Source organism: Dreissena polymorpha, chromosome 13, assembly GCF_020536995.1.
Source record: "Dreissena polymorpha isolate Duluth1 chromosome 13, UMN_Dpol_1.0, whole genome shotgun sequence".
Lineage (NCBI taxonomy): Eukaryota > Metazoa > Mollusca > Bivalvia > Myida > Dreissenidae > Dreissena > Dreissena polymorpha.
The window spans coordinates 55330543-55354241 of NC_068367.1; the positions used below are offsets into that span (position 1 = coordinate 55330543).

At 35.9% G+C, this 23699-nt stretch overlaps 5 protein-coding genes across 8 annotated transcripts in view; 3 read left to right on the forward strand and 2 right to left on the reverse strand.

Annotated features, from left to right (window-relative positions):
• The window catches only part of LOC127855601 (E3 ubiquitin-protein ligase TRIM56-like), a 262584-nt gene extending 248290 nt beyond the window's left edge, over positions 1-14294 (reverse strand). The window contains exons 1-3 of one of the 3 annotated variants that reach the window (XM_052391346.1): positions 13832-14292; positions 10952-12201; positions 10285-10398 (exon numbers count right to left, since the gene is read on the reverse strand). In XM_052391346.1, coding sequence (XP_052247306.1) covers positions 10285-10398; positions 10952-12201; positions 13832-14160 — 1693 coding nt within the window. In that variant the 5' untranslated portion in view covers positions 14161-14292. Of the gene's footprint in view, positions 1-10284; positions 10399-10951; positions 12202-13831 lie in introns of all 3 variants that reach the window. The other 2 variants (XM_052391349.1, XM_052391348.1) reach the window with 2 other exon arrangements.
• The window catches only part of LOC127855598 (ATP-dependent RNA helicase DDX42-like), a 316590-nt gene that overhangs the window by 272153 nt on the left and 20738 nt on the right, over positions 1-23699 (forward strand). The window lies entirely within an intron of this gene.
• The window catches only part of LOC127855600 (zinc finger protein zfp-1-like), a 317716-nt gene that overhangs the window by 166435 nt on the left and 127582 nt on the right, over positions 1-23699 (reverse strand). The gene's annotated exons all lie outside the window — the stretch shown is intronic.
• The window catches only part of LOC127855604 (uncharacterized), a 380241-nt gene that overhangs the window by 87014 nt on the left and 269528 nt on the right, over positions 1-23699 (forward strand). The gene's annotated exons all lie outside the window — the stretch shown is intronic.
• The window catches only part of LOC127855597 (ATP-dependent RNA helicase DDX42-like), a 57852-nt gene that overhangs the window by 13415 nt on the left and 20738 nt on the right, over positions 1-23699 (forward strand). Inside the window, exons 6-11 of the mRNA XM_052391340.1 lie at positions 1-111; positions 1753-1893; positions 4509-4628; positions 7285-7392; positions 7679-7747; positions 8247-8375. The exon at positions 1-111 is cut by the window's left edge and continues 46 nt beyond it. Coding sequence (XP_052247300.1) covers positions 1-111; positions 1753-1893; positions 4509-4628; positions 7285-7392; positions 7679-7747; positions 8247-8375 — 678 coding nt within the window. The remainder of the gene's footprint in view (positions 112-1752; positions 1894-4508; positions 4629-7284; positions 7393-7678; positions 7748-8246; positions 8376-23699) is intronic.

Genomic DNA, 23699 nt, shown 5'->3' on the forward strand with positions numbered 1-23699 from the left:
TATCGGTACATGGAGGAGAACCCCATGGCGGGAGTGCTGGCTGACGAGGCTGAGGAACTCAACGTGGAGTACGATAACGAGGGGAATATCGTGTATGTTGCTAAGGATAAGGTGAGGGCAACAGTGGTGTATAGACTTGTCAAAACGGATTAGGTGGGTGATCAGTGATTCTTTCTAGGAAAACTGGGCTTAATGCATGTGCGCGAAATTTTATCCCCGATTAGTCTGTTCTAACCGCACAGGCTAATCCGGGACGTCACTTTACGCACATGCATTAAGCCCATTTTCCCGGAATGAGGGTCATATTAACAATATTGATGGAGATAAATCTTGCATGTTTGAGTTCTTGAAATGAGTTTTGAGAGGTGGAAGGCCTTTTTGTTGGCAGAGATTACGATGGATGTTATAAGCGATGAGATATGTCTCTTAAATGATAACTTGTGTGTCTGAAAGACAAGTGGGCTGTCCCAAAATATGGTTGTAGTCATCAAAGATAATATGGTTAATGTACGAGGTTGGGGTTATATGGTTTTGTGGCAGGGGGAGGGGGCATGATATATGTAGCCAAGGAAAATGTATGTGTATCCAACACACAGTGAGTGTTGGCCAAAAGATGAAGTGGACATTATCAAATATTTATATGTGTGTTAGTAATGAATGATCAATTATTCTTAATTTTATTTGGTTTTGCAAAAAAATAAAATTCTTGTCAATAAATGATAAATTAAGTTGTCAACAAGGGGAGAGGCAATAAATCAGGGGCAGCAAAATGAAGTCAGTAGCAAGAAAGAGAAGTTAGGTCTAACACTTGAAAGCTTTACACGTTTTTCCTCAATCTTTCCATTCTTTTATAATCACCTTGATTGACTTATGATGGATATATGTTAAATATACAGTCTAACCTGTCAAAGTCAATAAAAACCACTTAAGGGATTTGGTTGTTGTGGTCTTTGTTCACAGGTGGTCTTTATTCGCAGGGTCGATTGAAACTTTGCAAAATATTCTAGTAGGATTTTAACAGGTACCTTATCTATGTATGTGCTCTATTGCTTAAATGATTGAATACTAATGCATGTATAATGTGATAAAGGATTGAAAACACAGTTTTGATTTTATATATATTATTTCAATTTCCTTATGTTTTATTATTTATTTCATTAATCATATCATGTATAAAAAACTATTGACATACATGAATATGTACTTGAACTGACAAATTCTGTATCGATAATCTTTGCACGTCTTATCATAGAGAAATTTAAGAAAGGAATGAATATCGAAATGTATGTTTGTAATTGGCATTGTAACTGTAGCGAAACCGTAAATTTCTTTAATGCATTGATGAAAGCCCCAAACTTTTGTTTGATATTTTCGGCAATTAGTACATTAATTACAAGTGACTAAAATACAAAGGTAACTTCTTACACTTTCGATAAACTGATAAATGCATAAAAGAAGCAGGCGGCTACCAATTAGCAATGTGTGTTAAGTAAACAAAGAACTGCTATCGAGTGCAGTTAACTTTCACTCGCCAATATCTCCATAGCGACCGACAAGTCTACTGGTTAGATGCTTATCACGTGACTATAATAGCGTCATGGTGGCCATTTTTGTTATTTAAAGTAGCGAAATCGTGGACAGGTGGTCTCTATTAAAAGGTGGATGCTGAGACAGTTGGACTGTATAATTTTTCATTTAATGATTATTATCTTTTCCTAATGTCGTTTGATCTTGAGTATGTTTCAATTTCAGGTTATAGATCCACTACCACCGCTCGATCATTCGGATATCGACTATGAACAGTTTGAACGAAACTTCTACGAACCACACCCAGATATACAAAAACTTTCTGAACAAGATGTGAATGAACTAAGAAGCAAACTAGACATATGGGTAATATTTTTTATCAAATATTGAAGAAGGGTTTATTGTGAGTGTTTGATGAAAAGCCACAGTTGAACACCAGTATGGCATCTTTACAACTGTTAAGCAAATAATACAGTTCCACTCAAAACTCAATGGTTCAGCTTGACCAAGTGGAAAGACTTTATTTCTAATCTGCCTGTTTTACCTTAAAGCCACACACCTTGAAATGAAAGAAAATTTAAGTATAAATAAGAAACATATTTTATCTATGCCAATTAGAATATATCTGGTGGTTACAAGGTAGAAATCCGTCTTTTTTGCACTTTAAAACTTAAAAAAATAATCGCGTTTGTTGAAATGGACGTATACATTTAGAAAGCCTACTTTCGGTTTTAAAAGCGGTACCGTTTGAAAATAATAAATTACTTGCTAACTAGGCTATAGATTTAATTTTATCTATGTCAATTAGAATATATCTGGTGGTTACAAGGTAGAAATTCGTCTGTTTTGCGCTTTAAAACTTAAAAATAATCGCATGTGTCGAAATGGACGTATACGTATAGAAATCCTACTTTTGGTTTTAAAATTTAAACAAATAATAAATTACTTGCTTACTAGGCTATAGATTTAATGACAATTGTGCACACTTTCAAATTGCATCTATATGTATTGATTAACATGTATTTCATTTCAAGGTGTGTGTCTTTAATGTTTCAAGAACTAAAAATAACTAAAAAAGGCTGAGCATTACCAAGTTGATGCCACAACACAGGAGCATAGGTTTATCATATGTCTTGCATCTTCCTTTTTACCTAGATTGACTTAAACACAAGAATTGGTCCATAGAATCGCTATGAAGAATCTTTCTTAAGAACAAAAACCAGGGCTTGAATTTACAAATGTTTTAAGTCTCAATTATAGACTCCAACTGAAAAAGAATTGAAATATTGTTTTACCTTTAGGGGTTTTTCAGCACTGTCTGCGCCTCCGGAAAATGGAGGCACTCCCAAAGCAAACGGAGCCGATCCCAAACCGAAATTATAAAAATAATTCCCAATTTCAAAAAAACAAACAAAAACATTAGGCTATAAGGTTTTGACTGTACAGTTCTTATCTCAGAGTGTAACTGTAACTGAAAAACAAAACTGCAGTACTTGAATAAACATTGAACATGCCCAATATTGCATCTGTTTATATAAAGAAGACAAAATAAGAAATAAAAACAAATTTATTTGTTAAACCACTGAATTATTTATGCATGATAAATTCACAATTTTTTCCCAAATGATCGTTTCATCGAAGCAAATATTCCCAAAATGGCCAATTTTGTCGATAAAAAAATCCCAATTTGGTCAGACTCCTTTTCCCAAAATAGGCAGAAAAAAACCTGACCTTTAATACATATCATAAAACAATCATATTCAATGTTAAGAGAACTACACAAAAATCACTTTTCATTCATTTGAAATGATTTGATTTTTAAATTTGGTAAATAACAGTCTGAGTCTATAATTTAGACTTTAAATGTTTGTGTTTAGAAGCCCTGTACGCGTTGTCTTTAGTAAGAATCCACAACTATCACAGAGACACTAGGAATACACAAAACACCACACTAGTACATTGTTGTTAGCTGAGTACATGAACATTTAGAAATGCTTGGTTTCCTTTCAGTAGTATTGCTGGCTTAAAGGGACAGGGACCTTTTCATTGATTTTAGCATGTTTGGTAGTTTGTCATTAACTGCTTTAAATTGATAAATGTAAACATTGGAACTGAAGACAAAAAAACAACATTAAAGAAAGAAAAACAAGTTATGGAGTAAAAGTCGAGGGGTTTTCATGCGACTATTTATGCTGGCTATTCATGCTGACATAATTCAAGATGTATTTTATTCTGTATATAAGTAATCCTCGTAATGTCACAAAATATAAAGTTAACAAAAGAACTTTCCAAATCATACAATTGTTTCGTGTTTGTAATGCTTTATAATATTTAGGTTTTTTAATCGCAGATAACACCCCCTGGGTGCAAAAAGGTGCCATGTGACATTGAAATTAGAAGCCACATAATACCTCTTTGCGCAAATGGGGCGAATTAATTGCTGTTAGAGCATGTTAAGCGTTCAGTATTACTGTTTCCTTGCAAAAAACATAACCACAACAAAAATTTGCAAATCTTAAACAATTGTTGTCAATTTTGTTATTTTGTCAAAACGCAAAAAAGTCCCTTTAATGTAAAAGTAATATTGTAAGAGCTCAGCTAGAGATGAAGAGAGAACATTTAAAACGAATGAAGTAAGAGGGTATTGTCAAGGGTGGCATGCTCTATGTAAGCAGATTAGGTTAAACTGTTTATCTGTGATGTTTAGAGTCGAGTTACTATTAGTTGCATGACACTAGTGTGAATGTTGTGTAGCATGAGGGCATGCAAGTGTGAACCAAACTGGATTAAGATATGAAAGTCTGGACCAAACCAGAATAATATGCAAGTCAGATAAATGAAAGATAATTAAAGCTCCTGGAAAAAGCGTATTCACAGCCAAATAGCGATATGTTTGACAATTTGACAACCAAGTAAACGGATAACGATTAAGTGGGTCTGCAGTGTTGTCAGTTGTTTTCACATTTTCAATGACGTTGTAGGTATCTGGACTTGCCCCACCCAGACCAGTGTGCAGTTTCGCCCATTTCGGTTTTGACGACGCCCTTGTGGAAGCCATCAGAAAGTCAGAGTACTCCCAACCCACACCTATCCAGGCACAGGTAGAGAATGATTGAAAATAGTAATTTTTAGCTCGGCTGTTTTCAGAGAATCATGGCCAGCTTGTTGTGTCGTCCGCCGTCCGCATCGTGCTAAAACCTTAACATTTTGTCAAGGTTTTGAACATTGGCTATGAAATCAAAGTGCTTCCACCTACAACTTTGAAACTTAATATGTAGCTGCACCTTGATGAGTTCTACACGCCTCACCCATATTTGGGTCACTAGGTCAAAGGTCAAGGTCACTGTGACCTCTAAAAAAATAACAATTCTGACAAGCGTTCATTTATAAAAAAAATGCACCCGCAGCCGAGCGTTGGCACCCGCTATGCGGTGCTCTTGTTTAATTTTAAATTTAACTAGATATAGACAAATAACAACATTTTCATGGTAAGCCTACCCAGTAAATAATGAAAAATGAACTGAAATTAGAGAATGACCCATTTTCAAAGTAATTCAAATCTTTTTGATCCGTTGCATATGTAGGTCATGGGAGCTATAAAAAGATGTTAACATGAAAACTTCAAAAATCTTCTTTTAAACCACAAAGGTCAGAAGTTTAATATTTGGTTTGTAATATCATCTAGTTGTCCTCTTCTTAGTTTGTTCAAATTACGCCCCAAGGGATGAAAATGGCGTGGTCCCTGAGGTCACATGATTTATATAGACTGAGAGCAAAATGACAGTTAAAACCTTTTGCTATAAGACAACAAGGCTGAAAGGTGAAATATTTGGCATATAATAGCTTATGGTGGTCCTCTACCATGTTTGTTTCAGATCATGCTCATGGGGTCAAATTGTGACTGCCCTTATGGTTACTTGTTTCCCATATATGTATACGGAGAAAAAAGACACCAAGTACTGGTTCTAGGCCCAGGAAACGGACTCGAGAGTTGTAAAATAAGCCTGAGGCTTTTGATGCAATCAAGCTAAAATAAATAGGTTTAAACTAAAGAGAATTTTTTTTTAAACCTGTGTAGCCACAAGGCTCAAAGGTTTAGTAGTTGTCATGTACAATTGTATGTTAGTCCTCTACAAAGTTAGTTCAAGCTGTGTACTTGGGTCAGAAATAGCACCACCCCGGGGAATACTTGTTTCATTTGAATGTGTACTCTATATAACACTTGAGAATATCGGTCATTTGTCCATAACGGCCAATGGCCAGTATCTTTCACTCTGGAAGTCATGTTTGAACTGAAAATGATGTTGTTTCGAGCGAAAATTAAGAACACAAACGAAACAGGTGCAGGTAACAATAAGAATGTGTATTAGTAGTAGTAATTTTTGGCTACATTCATAACAACAAAGCATGAGCGCGTGACAAAGTCAATAGATCTTTATAGCTGATAAGGTAAAAACAACACTAAGCTGGGGAATGTTCTTATAAGAAGGTGATAAAAGGATTATTTATTGTCTATTCAGGAAAAATATACATTGAATTGTAACTTTTATAACAAACTTAACATTTTTAACAAGATTTTGGCTTCTCTTTCTTTGAATTAGAACGATACATTTAAACTGTACATTTGGTTTATGACAGCGAATCCACTTTTATAATTGTTCGGACGTCACACTCAATGATGCATGCCTTTTTAAAAATAAATCCCCATGAGTGTCATACGAACTGTCGGATTTACTAAATGAACGAGATGCATGAGTAAACAACAATTCTATTGTTGATAAAGTCATAGATTTAGTTTAAAAATAGTTATGAAGTTGAATCAATTTATAAGACATTTTTCTGCATTATTTTATAAAAATTATTATGTTATTATGCTTAGTAATCGGAAATGAGCCTTTGTTTTACTTAGTGTGCAAACGACTGGGTGGGGTAACATTGTAGCAATACCACCAACTGACCAACCATCTAAAAATTGGTTATCCGAGAATAGCAGTCACTCCACTCGTCAACAACTGTCACATTTCCCTTGAGTGACTGCTGTTCATAGTTTTGACTGTATATTAAAAAATCTTCTTGAATAAAACTGCTAGGTCCATACGTTTGGTATTGGAGTACTATTGTTTGGTGGTCCCCTACCAAGTTTGTTCAAATCCTGTCCCTTGGGTAAAAACTGATCCAGACCAGTGGGTTACTTGTTTCCCTAATACTTATATAGTGCATAGTCTAAATATCTCTTCATCTGAAAAAGCAAGGCCCAGTTGTTTGGTTTTCTTTTGTTACATAATTTGTTAACCCTCTACCACATTTGTTCAAATCTTGCCTCTTAGGTCTATATTGGGCCCCTCAATGCTTTTTTGTTAAACATAAGGCAAGACCACAATGAAGGAAGGCAGTTTTTCATTTATGGCTATTCACCAACTTGGTAAACACCTAAGATGTCATTTTTGTGTGTCCAGTAGTCACGAAACTTGCTCCTAAATTGTTCTCAAGAAAAAATGTAGCTGATTTCTAAAATGGTTTTGGAAACATCACACAAGCTGCCCAGATCAGGTCAGTTATGTTGGGTTTCAGGTTAGCGACCTAGGGCCTATGGTCCTCTTGTTGCCATCATGAAGTATGTGTCTGGAAATTTAATAACTTGGGTTTAACCACCTGTGGTTGAATGAATACACAACTGAGCTCTTTGCCAAAAATGATAATGGAATATGGTTAATTAAAAAGAAAGGCAAATTTTACACCATGGTATTTTCTGTTCAGGGTATACCAATAGCCTTATCAGGTAGAGACATCATCGGCATTGCCAAAACAGGAAGTGGTAAAACTGCAGCGTTTGTTTGGCCATTGCTCATCCATATTATGGCACAGGTTAGTATTGTCGTCTTTTTTCAGGTGTATTTAATTAAATGTTGTAAGCCCACTGGAATTTGAACACGTAGTGCTGGTTTTTTGGTAATCATCATGCAAGGGCTTTCTTTCCTGTTGCTGTCTGCATATCTCATCTTGATCAAAGTTTTACTGTTTGTGTATGCCTAGAAAATCTGAGATAAGTTTGATGTTTGACCTACTTTAAAAAAAAAATGTTTTTAGTTGCTTCTCTTGTGTAACTGTTTTCTTGTAACATGTAGATGTGAGTGGGTGTGACTAATTGCAGAAAGAACTGGAGAAAGGAGATGGGCCCATTGGTCTGATTCTGGCTCCAACTAGAGAACTGTCTCAGCAGGTAACCAATGGCAGGCGAACATAGCGACATTATTATTTCCTGCTTTTCTTTGTTTAATATAGAAATAATAATGATTCAAAATTTGGTAATAGAAGTTTACAGACAGTGAAATTTGTCTATTATTTTGACTCTGTCACTGTGAAAGGACTCTATTTTTATCCATTTAAGTTTAAACCATATTAAATGTACATAGAAGGTGCTAAAAAGCATTTTGTAATACAAAATTTTTGGAAGGTTTCAATAGATTACTGATTTTTGTTCCATTCTATAGAATAGAAATTATATTTGTCCACAATTGTCAGTGCCAATCATCAAAATATTAATTATTTGATTTCTATGAAAACTCTTGAAAAAGATCACCTACCAAAAACAAACAAATATCCATGTATTTATTTATTTGCATGACATATATACTTAGAATGCAAAAGTTTTCTAACATAACTCTTGAACTAAATGCGATAATTATTCAAAACCAACAAATACCCTTACATTTATTCAGATATACCAAGAATGCAAGAGATTTGGCAAGGTGTACAACATCAACACAGTGTGTGCGTACGGAGGGGGCAGCATGTGGGAACAGCAAAAGGCCTGCCAAGATGGGGCTGAGATTATAGTGGCTACACCTGTAAGCTGGCTTGTACCAGATTTATTAGCCTTGCCTTGGTAAAAAGGGGGTTTAAAGATAGGGGTAGAATGTCTTTCCAGCTTAGCATGTGCAGTCCATTTGTATGGTATTTTGTTAAAAGGAAGTCCCTCCAAGCAAAAATCCAGCTAAGGTGGAAAGTGTGGTCTCAGATTAGCCTGTGCAGGGTAATCTGTCTGGCATAACACATTGTGTCTTGTTCTGATAAAACTGGGCTTAATTAATGTGCATAAAGTGCCATCCCAGATTAGCCTGTGCAGTCCGCACAGGCTAATCAGGGACAACACTTTCCGCCTAAACTTGACATTCGGTAAAGAGGGACTTCCTTGAAACTAAAAATACCATTAAAGCGGAAAGTGTCGTCCCTGATTAGCCTGTGCGGACTACACAGGCTTATCTTGGACGACACTTTACACACATGAATTAAGCCTAGTTTTCTCAGAACAAGACACCATTATACACATGTATTAAACCCCATTATCACATAGCAAGACTCTTAATCTGATCTCACTTGGGCAACTGCCTTCATAAGAGACTGCAATGATGCAGTTGTTAACTAGAAGTTTAATGTCAGGGTGATGCTTATATATGCTTATATTTATAGTTTCTACATTGGAATACTTCATTGCAAAATAAATATTATGGATTGTTTACTATTTCAAGGCAACGGTTAATATCATCATCATGTCTAAATTGATGGAATTATATCCAAGGAAATAAAATAAGTCGCATTTTAACCTTGCTGTATTCTGTGAAAGAAACTGTATTTCACCTAGCAAGCATGTGGTGGAGTCAGCATATCTATGGTAAGGGAATGGGATGTAACTTTCACAAAGACACTACTATTGCTGCCATATTTACAGTTATTGCCCCCTTTGTGTATTTTATACTTATATTTTTCCAGAGCATGTCTTGGTAATTATTTCAGGTAGCAACTTAGAACTTAATTTGTACAAAGTGGTCAAGCAGTGGAAGCCCAGTATATAAGAACTGTAACTCATACTTTCATTGCACAGTTATTGCCATTGCAAATGATCATGTGGAATTTGTGTCTAGGTGTTACAATTTTCATGGAGACAGTTTATATCTTGAATAGTCACAACACAGTATATAGACTACATTTTATTGAAACTCTAAAATTATACATATATACACCGTCACCAATTAAATTAAAGAATAACTCACTCACACTTTTTGTACTATAACATGAATACACTCAATTCCATATCCCCAGTTTCTCGCTGTTCCTGGCTTTTATTCAAATCTGCCTACCCTTTCATATTTGGATGTTGTGATAGTGTGGATAATGACCCTGATAGGCCCCTAACATTTAATTAATATTTATTATAGCAACTGTTGAAATATCTGACAAACAGACTCTGCCTTGCAACAGAAGAGACCAGCTGCAGTTCCTATACTAAAAATTAAAACATAGGGAATATGGTAACCATAGCATAAGGTATGCAGATGAAACTAGCATCACATAACTGCAACTGTAAATGCAGTGGGGAGGGGAACTTTTTCAATCTGGAAATTGAAATTACAAGTTGTACTTGTTAGTACAGGACATTCTGCCCTGTCCTGTAATATAAGGTAGAGTAATGTTAATTATGTTGGTCTCATGGATTTACTCAAGATTATTATACATGAACGTCATCCTCTTCCAACAGTCACACTGCCTTAAACACTATGATGTCATTATTGTCCCACATTCCTACAATGATTGATCCTGTGTTCTTACTGTAGTAGACAGACATAGGGTTAGACACACCATCATTGTTTGTGACCACCTCTGCCAGTATCTGTCTCCCATCTTTGTCAACCTGGACGATTTTGTTAGACCAGCTCCCACACACCAGAACATGTTCTGAATCTGTCACGTCCAGGCCAGGTACAGTCAGGGTGGAAATCACTGTGCCATCCCTGGACAGGGTGACCAGCTGGTCACTGCGCTTGTTGATCACATATATCCTGTCTCCATCTGGACTCACTGCACAGGACATTACTGTGGTATAGAAGACAGTGATGATGAGATGTTATTATGTGGAAATGAAGGATGTGATATAAAAAGTAGTGAGTCTAATGTTCTTGATATACAATATAGCCCAGCTTTTATTATTTTGTTATGTGTAAAGTACAAACATAAAAACACTTTATAAAATTGTAATTAATATTACTATTATTATTTAACAAAATGTAAAGTAATGACAACTATAAAGAACAGTTGTATTGTGGATGCGTATATTGTGGTTCTTTTATTTAGATACATTGTTTAAGTGTTTGACTTTGTGGAATAAGTATCAAAGATATAATTGTCTAACTTAAATATATAATTGTAGATGTAGCATGAAAATATTTCCTTAATTTGCAAAACATGGTATTAGGGAATATGCATTAAAGACTACATAGTTAATTTGGTTTAAGCTGTCCTGATCATTATTTACAAAACATAAATTTGTTTGATAAGATTACTGGTATGTGAAGCTTGATTTCAGTGGCAGAAGAAGCATGGGCCTAAAAGTTTTGAACATTAGAATAATGCTAGGAATAATTATTACCTGTATTGATGCTTGATGTATCCTTATACACCTCCCTCACCAGTCTTCCATCCAGAGTATAGAGATACAGAGCACTACCATCTGTAATGTACAGGTTACCATGCTGATGGGCAATACCCAAGCAATCATGTTGGAACTTCAGTATCCTGTCCTGTATCAACTGACTATTGATTACTCTGATGAAGTGGACTTCTTTTCCATACTGATTACTGACCGCCACTAGACTGGAGTCAATGCTGCACATGGAACATGGTACCCAAGGCAAGTCACAGTGGGACACCACCTTGTAGGTCTGATCCATGAGCATCACTTTCCTGTTGTTCCAGTCTGAGATGAGGAGTTCTCCAGAAGCTGTCTCACAGATACCACGTATCGTGCATTTGGATTTATCACCCTGAATCTTCACACTGTACTTCTTACTACTCTTCACTTTTATGATTTGATCAGACCTGTTTACTGCCCCTGGTTGATGTCCCTGGACCAGCTGGTCTGATGAACTTGATACTGGATCAGAAACCTGGCCTGACTTGGTCAGATCACTTGTTCCGTTTCCAGGGCTAGAACTTCTAGATGTTCTAGATTCTGGATGGGATTTGTTTACCTTGAATCCTGAAGTTGTTTGGTGTCCAGGGTCAGACTGGCTGGTTTCTTTAGGTTTATTCTGTCTGTTATCCGTGTTCTGTGTTGTCCTTTTAGCAGGGTGTGATTGTTCCACTGTTCTCAGTATTTGCCCCAATCCTGAAAGAGTGGACAGGGTTTGTTGGATGGTTTTATCAGGTTTAAAGGTAAGTGTCATATCAGTCTTTGTTGTCATTTCTTGTAAAACTGATTCTACCTTAAGGGACTGGTCAATACATTTTCTGTACTTGATAAAACTAAGTGCTTCACTTTTGTCTTTTATTTTCAGGAAATCATCATGATGATATGTAATATTTGTGATGGATTTAGTGCAGTTTTCAATGTCAGTTCGAATTGATGTTCTCATTGTGACCAGAAATGTGTCCAACTCCTTCTTGGTATATTTCTCCAGTTGATCCAAAGAATCATTAATTGTCTTTCGTAAAGCATTGATTTCTTCCAGAAGTGTTGTGTACGATTTCTCAAGAGACTTAATATTCTCCTCTAAGTCATCTTTCTCATGTATCAATTGCTGGTGTTGTGCATGAATAGTTGCCGACAACTGCTTGAAGTCTCCTTTTTGATGCAGCTGTCTCACTTTGTCAGATATTAGTACCAAATGACTGCATTTCCTACAAAAACATCAAATTGGATCATGTATGTGTTTTCCAAAGGATGGTTAATATTTTAGATCTACAATTTATGTTGAATTATATTATTTTGTCACACAAAATATCTTTAAAAACTTATGTCTCTAAAAACCGGTTACAAAGTCAAAGGTCAAGGTCACTTAACTTTGGCGCATAAAATTTGTTTTTGCACTGTATTAATTCTGAGAACACCTTGACCTGTGATCATGAAAATCCGTATAGTGGTTAAATGGGTGGAGAATACGGTATTATCCGCCGCGGAAGATTCCATTTAAAGGATTTGCTCCCATCCATTAACAAAATTTATTTAGCAGGGGATATCAATTCAACAAATTTGATTGATTAATTTGAGATCACAAGGTTAAAGGTCGAGATCATATGACTTTGTATGAAAAAATTGTTTTCTGCATGATATCTAGAGAATGCTTTCACATCTATATTGCTATACTTGTTATGGCCCTATTCCACTACGAAAACAAGCCCACGATTGGCTACGATGTATCACATTTATTGAATTGGGAAGACTCGTGACAGTCTACGCTTTAGTAACGACACTGGTACGATTGATTTACGACGAATCATGGGGTTTGGTTGAAGTCTTGCGAATAGGTTGTGACTTCACTACGATAGGTAAGAATCTACTGCGACTGTACTATGAACAATGCAGATTGGTCACGATTAAGCTAGGACCTCACCCAACGCACCCATGAAATAGGCGCAAATATCTATTGATATTTATCTAAATCGCAGAATCTTAGCGGGCTCGCAACTCACTCGGGGTGAACTTGTGAGAGTTTTGATCTAAATTGCGAGAATCTTAGCGGGCTCGCAACTCACTCGGGGTGAACTTGTGATAGCCTTGACAAAGTCATAGCTGATTTATAGACAGATCACATGATCACCGATTTCCTGATTAAGTCACAAATTACCTATGATTCCATAACGATGCCCAAAAACGCACTAGAAAGCTGTTATGAGTTTACTACGATTTAATTTAGTCTTGTAGGTCCTGGCCAAATTTTAAACACGTTTTAAATCTGGCCAGAATTCTTTGGGAGCTCACGAGTTGCAGGAATCACTTACGACCGGCCCACAACTAGTTACGATTGAGCTACGAATGTTTCCGACCTTAAAATATTGGAAATCGGGACAAATCGAGGGGAATCGGGTCGTAGTGGAATACCCCTATTAGGAGGAAAGAAAAATGATAATGAGGTCAAGAGGTCAAAGGTCAAGGTCACATGTGCTTGATGGATTACAATTGTTTATGTATATATATATCTAAAATCTCTTAGCATCATTTAAATCAGTATGCTGGTTTTGTCTTTATGAAGAATGTCCCATCATGATTGTGAAGTCAAGAGATCAAAGGTCAAGGCAACAGGTACGGCTTTGCTCCATTTTCCAATAATCTCTTGTTTTATGAGTGATGCTGTGATTAAAAATCAATATTCAACCAAATCAAGAATACAATTAACATAAGACAGTTGAAAAAAATAAGTTTCTGGCACTCTTGTGAGTTATTAACTATCTTGGGAGAAATAAATGATGGCTAAAAATTGGTAAAGGCATTTAAAAAAAACATCTTCATAGCAAGTGCATCTATACTTACTGATGATTATGGAACTGGCAGACATGACATATCAGCTCACTGTGGTCCTCGCAGAATATGGTTAGTTTTTCTTTCCGGTGCTCCTTACATTTGTCTTGTTCAACCACATCAGTATCAGGCCATAGGCTGATGTTTTCTTTGCTCAAAATTGCATGCTTCTTGTAAAGATAATTATGATACTCCACACATTTGCTACAGTAAAATTTAGAACATTCCTCACAGTAAAATCCAGCCTCTGTGTTTCTATCATTTTCCTGACAGGTGAAACAAGAAAAATCAAAAAATGATTCTGATCCTCTATAAATTGAACTTTCCATATTGGAAGCCATTTTTGTCACTATTGATATTTTCTATGGTTACAGACGATATCCTGTCATGTGATTGTGTATTGTGTTCCACATTATAACCCATATCTTAAAACTAAATTTGTGTATTGTGTGCCACATTATAATTCAAACTGAGTTTGGCTATGTACAGTACGATTTGGTTTAAAATGTTAAAAGAGCTCTTTTATAAATGATCCTGAACTTTATAAATTTGTCAATAATCAATAATCAATATGTTGACAGATAAACATGGTATATATTTACTCAAGGCAAGAGTTAAGGCTCAGATATAAGTTTTAATGTAAAATTTTGATATGGATTAAACTTAACATTGTGTAAAATGTACACAATATCTTAAAATGGGGGATGTAAATATAATCAGAAACATTAGATTAAGGGAGGACTTAGTTAACAATATACATGTAGTTATATTGTCAATATAACAATGAAAACCTTATATCAATATTGCATATATAATTGCTTTATAGTTTGCTGCATATAAAGTTAATTATTATTATACTATTAACATCCAATATCGATGCAAAGGTTATGGGTAAATTAATAGGATCATATTTAAAATGGAACAAGAGACTGAATCTTTAGGATCATTATATTAACTGTCCCTTATTTTTTTTACAATTTATCCAATATGTGTTTGATTCTTGTGAACGATACTTGTGGCGTTGATGTAATATACTCTAACCCGGTATTCTAGCGGGTTGTCTATTCTTTTCATATTTCATTTATGCCCCCTGGCTTTAGTTTATAAACAAACATTTCAGACCTACTAGTTGAATCCGCAAGAAAACATCTATTGCTGCCAATATAAATTTATTCTTGGTAATTTTATGTCAAAAAATGGAGAACATAATTTTAACCCGAAATCTACAAATATCCATCTTGAAATGAAATTTCCCATTCAATGTCTTTCATTTTTCAATTTTGTGTGCATTCGTCTGAAAGTTCCTTTAATTTTGTTCACACAATTATTTTAAAAACTTGCAAGGATAACAAACATAAGGGTGAAGAGACCTTCATTTACGAGGACAACAAGTAACCAGGGTGACACATATTTGTTTATTGTTGCCTCTAACATCTTGTTTTATGTCGCAGACATCACACAAGTTACTTTTTATGCAAATGAGATAAAGTGGTCATAGAAAATTACTCATAACACGCTAAGTTACATAAAAGTAATGATTACATGTATGGCATGTCTATGGGCACAATATTTAGTAAAAACACCAGTTTGTAAAGACAATTCTACATATGTCGGACAAACTAATTGAAGTTAAAGATTTCTAGTAGTGTTTTGTTGAGCTTTCTTTATAATTTATAGAATTATATCGGAATAACAGAAATCAATAAACATTATAAGCAGGTCCCTATACAATGGACATTTGGCATGGAGGGACACTATAGATTGGACATTCGGCATGGATGGTCCCTATAGAGTGGACATTTGACTTGGCGGGTCCCTATTGAGTGGACATTTTGCATGGAGGGTCCCAATAGAGGGGACATTTGGCATGGAGGGTCCCAATAGAATGGACATTTGGCATGGAGGGTCCCTATAGAGTGGACATTTGGCATGGATAGTCTCTATAGAGTGGACATTTTGCATGGAGGGTCCCTATAGAGAGGACATTTTGCATAGAGGGTTCCTATAGAGTGGACATTTGGCTTTTCATGAACATTTGAAGAATTGTAATTAAAGAAACAACCCAGGATATAACAATAACAGTAGTCCCTTCCATTTTACTGCAAACCTCACAAGCACATAGAGCAAGGGTCAGAATTTACCAGAATTTACGGGTTTGCAGGGGTTATTTTACTGTGAGGTTTATGGTTCCTAATTAGGGAGTTTATCAAAGGTGAAGTGCCTTGATAGCAGATCCTGGGTGCCACAGAGATAGTAAAAATCCTCTAATTGAAAGTGTATTGTTGTTATCAGGAAGTAATGAGCTCTATTCTGAAACATTGATAAATCAATCAGTGTTGCCATGGCTACCCTTTTAGAAAACAAATCTGAGAGAAAAAGATCAAATGTACGACAATTTATTTTGATTGTTCTGTTTTTTTTTAATTGTTGAATTTTCTTTTGAAAAAAAAGATGAAAAATACCTAATGTAACTACAATTTATATTGATTGTTATGTTTGGTGCAATAAGTGAATGTTGTTAAAATGTTTGAGAAATATGTTTTTGACTTAAACTTGAGCACACAACAAAGGTTGTTGTTTAAAATGTGTTGCCAATCTGTTGCTGTCTTAACCAAAACTAGTACAACAAAACATTTGTTCTAAAAACATTATGCCCAGGTGTGAAATACAAAGTTGCACTAACAAAAATGAAAAAACTTATTACAGAGAAGAGATCAAAAGATAAGAAAGTTAATAGTAAAAAAGCATTGATGTTGTAGTCTCACACTATATACATAATTTTCATGAGCAGTTGCTTTTTGGATAAATCTTTCAAGACCTCCAACAGTATTAGATTAATGTGTGGTAATAATTTGATTATTATAGAAGTCGGGTAATGTATGTTGCCACTAAATGGCTCTGCTAGTAACACTCATTATACAGGTGCCCATTTCTTTGGTTTGATTGATGCAAAAACACCAGATAATGGTAGATATTGAATGACTTGAAGAAACTTGAGACATGAATGCAATAATAATTGCAATTATGGCAAATGATGAGAAATGCAGAGAAATTGGTTGGTTAGCAGTGTGACCACTGTTAGCCACATTTCATTTGTCTGAGAGCTGACATTTAATATTTATGCCCCCCTTTGAAGAAGAGGGGGTATATTGTTTTGCACATGTTGGTCCGTCCGTTTGTATGTCCTTCCGTCCACCAGATGGTTTCCGGATGATAACTCAAGAACGCTTACGCCTAGGATCATGAAACTTCATAGGTACATTGATCATGAATCGCAGATTACCCCTATTGATTTTCAGGTCACTAGGTCAAAGGTCAAGGTCATGGTGACCCAAAATAGTAAAATGGTTTCTGGATGATAACTCAAGAATGCTTATGCCTAGGATCATAAAACTTCATAGGTTCATTGATCATGACTCGCAGATGACCCCTATTGATTTTCAGGTCACTAGGTCAAAGGTCAAGGTGACTCAACGTAGAAAAATGGTTTCCGGATGATAACTCAAGAACACTACGCCTAGGATCATGAAACTTCATAGGTACATTGACCATGACTCGCAGATGATCCCTATTGAATTTCAGGTCACTAGGTCAAAGGTCAAGGTCATGGTGACTTTACACAGTTAAATGGTTTCCGGATGAAAACTCAAGAAAGCTTACGCCTAGGATCATGAAACTTCATAGGTACATTGATCATGACTTTCAGATGACCCCTAGTGATTTTCAGGTCACTAGGTCAAAGGTCAAGGTCACAGTACTAACAAATTATTCACACAATGGCTGCCACTACAACTGACAGCCCATATGGGGGGCATGCAGTTATACATACAGCCCTTGTTAACATTTAATAATTAGTTATAGAAAATATACAATTTTAGTCAGAATTGCTTTTGCTTTAGAGCTTGGATTGATGCAAAATGGTTATGTTTTAGGAAAGTAAATGATAAAATGTCATCAGTCTTTAGAGCTTGAATCATTCTCATATTCATTGCTTTTGTCTCTGATACTGCATCACAGTTGGTGGGGACAGTATTTAGCTGTTCAGCAAGGTAAGAGGCAGAAAACAACATTTTTAGATATTATGGGCAAAGACTGCAGCAATTTTAATATAGGGGAATGAAAACCCTGTTCTCGTTACATGCCTCAGCTTGAAAAAAGGAGTAAACGGACACATATTAGTGAAAAATAATTGTTACTTCGTAACAGTCTAAAGTGGCAATTAAAATGTATTTAAACAAGCTGCTGTTATTCATTTTAGGGGTTTGGTTTGATTATTAGTTGTATAACTTTGCACATAATTATATATCCTTCCTATGATTGATTTTTATAAATATATATTTTTATGCTCCCGAAGGTGGGAATATAGTAATAACATTGTCCGTCCGTCTGCTTGTCTGTCTGTTTGTCCTTCCGTCACACTTTTGCGTTTAGGCTTCAAAATATTATCATAAATTCTATGTCCCTTGAGATATAACCTGTTATTATTATACCCCCACAAACGAAGGGGGTGAACTTGTATATAGGTCTGTCGGTCGGTCGGTCGGCCCGCTCTCTGATTCAATTTTTTATCCGCTCTTCACCAAACTTGGTCAGATGTTGTATCTAGATGATGTCTAAGTCAAGTTCGAATATGGGTCATGCCGGGTCAACGACTAGGTTACGGGGTCACTTAAACATTGAGCATGGTGTCCGCTCTCTAATTCAAGTAGTTTTCATCTAGATGATGTCTAGTTATTGTGGTAGTGTTAGTTTTGTGATGTTGATGACATTTCTGCTGTTGATGATGATGGAGGAGGAATATGGAGAAATAAGGCTAGAAACTCTTGTTGATGTTTATTTTAAATTTGTTTTGTTATTATTCTGGTCATATTCTTTTTACTAGTAATTAAGGGAAAATTAGAAAGACATTTGAATGTCAGTTTTCCATTTTCAAAGCCATTTCATTCCATTTAAGATGAAACCACTTGCAAAAAGTACCCTTTAAACTGAGGTAATTGTTAGTTTAAATAATGCTTCTCTCAGAACTTAAAAGATCCTTTTATGGTATCATGTCTTTAATATTTTCATTTGATATTGCATTAAAATGAGCATTGTGCAACCAATTTATGTTTTATAGTTCAGTAATCTGTAGGTGGTGTTGAGGGTTATATATTTCAGATAGAAAAAACAACAACAGAATTTTAAGTTGGAAAGCATTTTGATTCATTTTGTTGTATTTAAGAGACTTTGCAATTGACACCAATGATTGAGCTTTGTAGGGTTGTCTTTGCAATTGACACCAATGATTGAGCTTTGTAGGGATGTTTCTAATTTTGAAATGTGAAGCAGAAAGACATGAATGACAATTAGATACAAAATCAAAACACAGGTTGCCATGGCGTAGTCCGCCTAGAGACACACAGTTGTAGCATTCTTTACATCTCCCAAGGACACCAAGGACTGATTCTAGTCCCCTGAAATGGACGCAAGAGCGTTTTAAATAAGCCTTTTAAAATACTTTTTGCTTATGAAATTAAAGTAATTTTCCCCGTATGATTCCATTATTTAAGGTCTGATCTAATAACTGTATATTGCATTATTCAAGTTCTGTGCTATTGGTATTTCGTACAAAGAATGCTTTTGTTTCTTAAGGATTACACCTGTACAGCCTGAAACAAAATCAATCAATATCAATGAGACGTTATATTATTTTCGGATAATAAATTAAATGAATTAAAAGTTAATTATTTTACTATAATAAAAATATTCATTAAAAATATATCTTATTTTCTGATCATTAAATAAATCAATAATAAGTAATAATTTTTTATGATTAAAATAAATCAATAAAAAGTAATATCATTTTATGATCGAATTACCTGAGAAAAATGCAGTGTAGCTTAGTTTTTGTATTTCACTTACCATCCCACCCAAGCTAATGCTATCAAACTGAAATATAATCTTATAAGTTTGTTTTATGTCTTTATAAATGTTCAATAGATTGTTGAAAATATGCCTGTACTCAGAATTGTCTTTAATGTACCACTTCTTTAAAACATAAGCGATCAATATGTTTCAATTATGGTCCTCTTCAAGTTTGAATATGACTATATTACCTTGATCTTATTGAATATTAACAATTTCCCCATGATGGCATACGATATACTGTCAAGCACTCGAATAGTTGAGCGCGCTGTCTTCTTACAGCTCTTGTTATAAAGAGTGTTTTAGTTGTCATAGAGCCATCTTGAAGCCATTTATGACTCAATCTTTATGAAACTTGTTATGATAGTGGAGCGCGCTGTCTTCTTACAGCTGTTGTTATAAAGAGTGTTTTAGTTGTCATAGTGCCGTCTTGAAGCCATTTATGACTCAATCTTTATGAAACTTGATTGCATAGAGCCGTCTTGAAGCCATTTATGACTCAATCTTTATGAAACTTGATTGCATAGAGCCGTCTTGAAGCCATTTAAGACTCAATCTTTATGAAACTTGATTGCATAGAGCCGTCTTGAAGCCATTTAAGACTCAATCTTTATGAAACTTTATTGCATAGAGCCGTCTTGAAGCCATTTAAGACTCAATCTTTATGAAACTTGATTGCAATGGTTTTGTCTTGATATTTACTAGGCTGAGTTCATATTTGGGTCACATGCATCCAAAAACTAATTCATTGTGTCAAATGTCAGAAAAAGCTTGTTACCACTCTAGAGGCCACATTTATGAATAAATTATGGTCATAATACTTATTATGCCCCCCTTCGAAGAAGAGGGGGTATATTGCTTTGCTCATGTCGGTCTGTCGGTCGGTCGGTCTGTCTGTCGGTCGGTCCGTCCACCAGGTGGTTGTCAGACGATAACTCAAGAACGCTTAGGCCTAGGATCATGAAACTTCATAGGTACATTGATCATGACTCACAGATGACCCCTATTGATTTTGATGTCACTAGGTCAAAGGTCAAGGTCACTGTGACCCGAAATAGTAAAATGGTTTCCGGATGATAATTCAAGAACGCTTATGCCTAGGATCATGAAACTTCATAGGTCGATTGATCATGACTAGCAGATGACCCCTATTGATTTTCAGGTCACTAGGTCAATGGTCAAGGTCACGGTGACCCGAAATAGTAAAATGGTTTCTGGATGATAACTCAAGAACGCTTATGCCTAGGATCATGAAACTTGATAGGTACATTGATCATGACTGGCAGATGACCCCCTATTGATTTTCAGGTCACTAGGTCAAAGGTCAAGGTCACAGTGACCCGAAATAGTAAAATGGTTTCCTGATGCTAACTCAGGAAAGCTTATGGCTAGGATCATGAAACTTCATAGGTACATTGATCATGACTCGCAGATGACCCCTATTGATTTTCAGGTCACTAGGTCAAAGGTCAAGGTCACAGTGACAAAAAACATATTTACAAAATGGCTGTCACTACAACTTAGAGCCCATATGGGGGGCATGCATGTTTTACAAACAGCCCTTGTTTTATAATAGTAAGCTGAATTTTAATCTCAATAACAAAACTTGATGTCCTTTGGCCACAATGTTATCTTGACAATATGAAGGCTTTGTTTAACCCATTTATGCCTAGTGGACTCTCCCATCCTGCTAATTTGGATCAATTTATTTCCAAAATTAGGGTTGTCTAGTAAATTTATTATGCTCCCCCAAAAATTTTGGGGGAAGGCATATAGTCGCCGCTTCGTCTGTCGGTGCGTGTGTCCATCTGTGCACAATTTTTGTCCGGGCTATTTCTCAGCAATTGATGACCGGAATTCAATTAAATTTTATTGGAAGCTTCACTACCAAGAGGAGATGTGCATATTATCAGCCGGTTCTGGTCGGATGATTTTTCACAGAGTTATGGCCCTTTGAAATTTTCTATAAACTGTACATATAGTGCAATTCTTGTCCCCCCAACTACTCCTGGAATTCAATGAAGCTTTATGGGAAGCTTAACTACCTTGAGGAGATGCGCATGTTATTTGTTGGTTCTGGTTAGATGATTTATTTAGAGAGTTATGGCCCTTTGAAATTTTTAAGTTGCTAAACCATCCATCGTATTATATTGTACAAAGGTTGCCCCTCAAGACGTTTCCTTTTATCTGAATATATAGTGAAATATCGTGACAAAAAAAAACTTTGGGGAGCATCACCCGTCTCAGACGGTTTTTTGTTTCCATATTTAGAATATTTATGCCCCCCTTCGAAGTAGAGGGGGTATATTGCTTTGCACATGTCGGTCGTTCTGTCGGTCGGTCGGTCCGTCCACCAGGTGGTTTCCGGATGATAACTCAAGAACGCTTAGGCCTAGGATCATGAAACTTCATAGGTAGATTGATAATGACTCACAGATGACCCCTATTGATTTTCAGGTCACTAGGTCAAAGGTCAAGGCCACGGTGACCCGAAATAGTAAAATGGTTTACGGATGATAACTCAAAACGCTTATGCCTAGGATCATGAAACTTCATAGGTACATTGATCATGACTCGCAGATGACCCCTATTGATTTTCAGGTTACTAGGTCAAAGGTCAAGGTCACGGTGACCCGAAATAGTAAAATGGTTACCGGACAATAACTCAAGAACGCTTATTCCTAGGATCGTGAAACTTGATAGGTAGATTGATCATGACTCGCAGTTGACCCCTATTGATTTTTAGGTCACTTTATCAAAGGTCAAGGTCACGGTGACCCGAAATAGTAAAATGGTTTCCGTATGATAACTCAAGAACGCTTATGCCTAGGATCATGAAACTTGATAGGTAGATTGATCAGGACTCGCAGATGACCACTATTGATTTTCAGGTCACTATGTCAAAGGTCAAGGTCACGGTGACCCAAAATAGTAAAATGATTTCCGGATGATAACTGAAGAATGCTTATGCCTAGGATCATGAAACTTGATAGGTAGATTGATCATGTCTCGCAGATGACCCCTATTGATTTTCAGGTGACTAAGTCAAAGGTCTAGGTCACGGTGACCCGAAATAGTAAAATGGTTTCCGGATGATAACTCAAGAACACTTATGGCTAGGATCATAAAACTTCATAGGTACATTGATCATGACTCGCAGATGACCCCTATTTATTATCAGGTCACTAGGTCAAAGGTCAAGGTCACAGTGACAAAAAACATTCACACAATGGCTGTCACTACAACAGAGAGACCATATGGGGGGCATGCATGTTTTACAAACAGCCCTTGTTCTTACAGAAATTCCTTTAAGCAAACAGCGCAAACCCTGATGAGATGCTGCTACATGCCGCGTCTGGGTCTACGCTGTTTGCCAAGGCCTTTTTTCTAGACGGTAGGCATAAATGGGTTAAATCTGGATCTGGAAGTGGGCTCAAAATCTAGTTCACAATTTCAATTCTTCAACAAGTGGTGTGTGTGTGAATACAGTCAAACCTGAATTCAGCGGTCATTCAAGGGAAATGATCAAAGTGACCGTTGTCAACAGGTGACCGTTGAATTCGGATCACAATTTTAAGATGGTTTGTCAGTTGTTAGTATTGCTACGTCCTTACCCCACCCAGTCGTTTGCATACAGTGTAAAACAAAGGCTCATTGCCGTTAACTAAGCATAATAACATTATTAACTTGTGTGTATATTGAATTATACAGAATAATATCTTAATATATATTGATTTAATTTCATATTGTTAAACTAAAGCAATGTTGTTTTCAACCCTGGTATAATTGTTTACTCATGCATCTCGTTCATTTAGTAAATAAAGCTTGTCACGTGCCGTTGACGTCACATCCGTACAAGTCTAAAAAGCCGATTCGCTGTCATAAACCGATAGTACGGTGTAATTGTACCGTTCTAAAAAGACGCAAAAGTTTGTTAAAATTTATTTGTACGCAAACATCACACAAAAGCATTTTT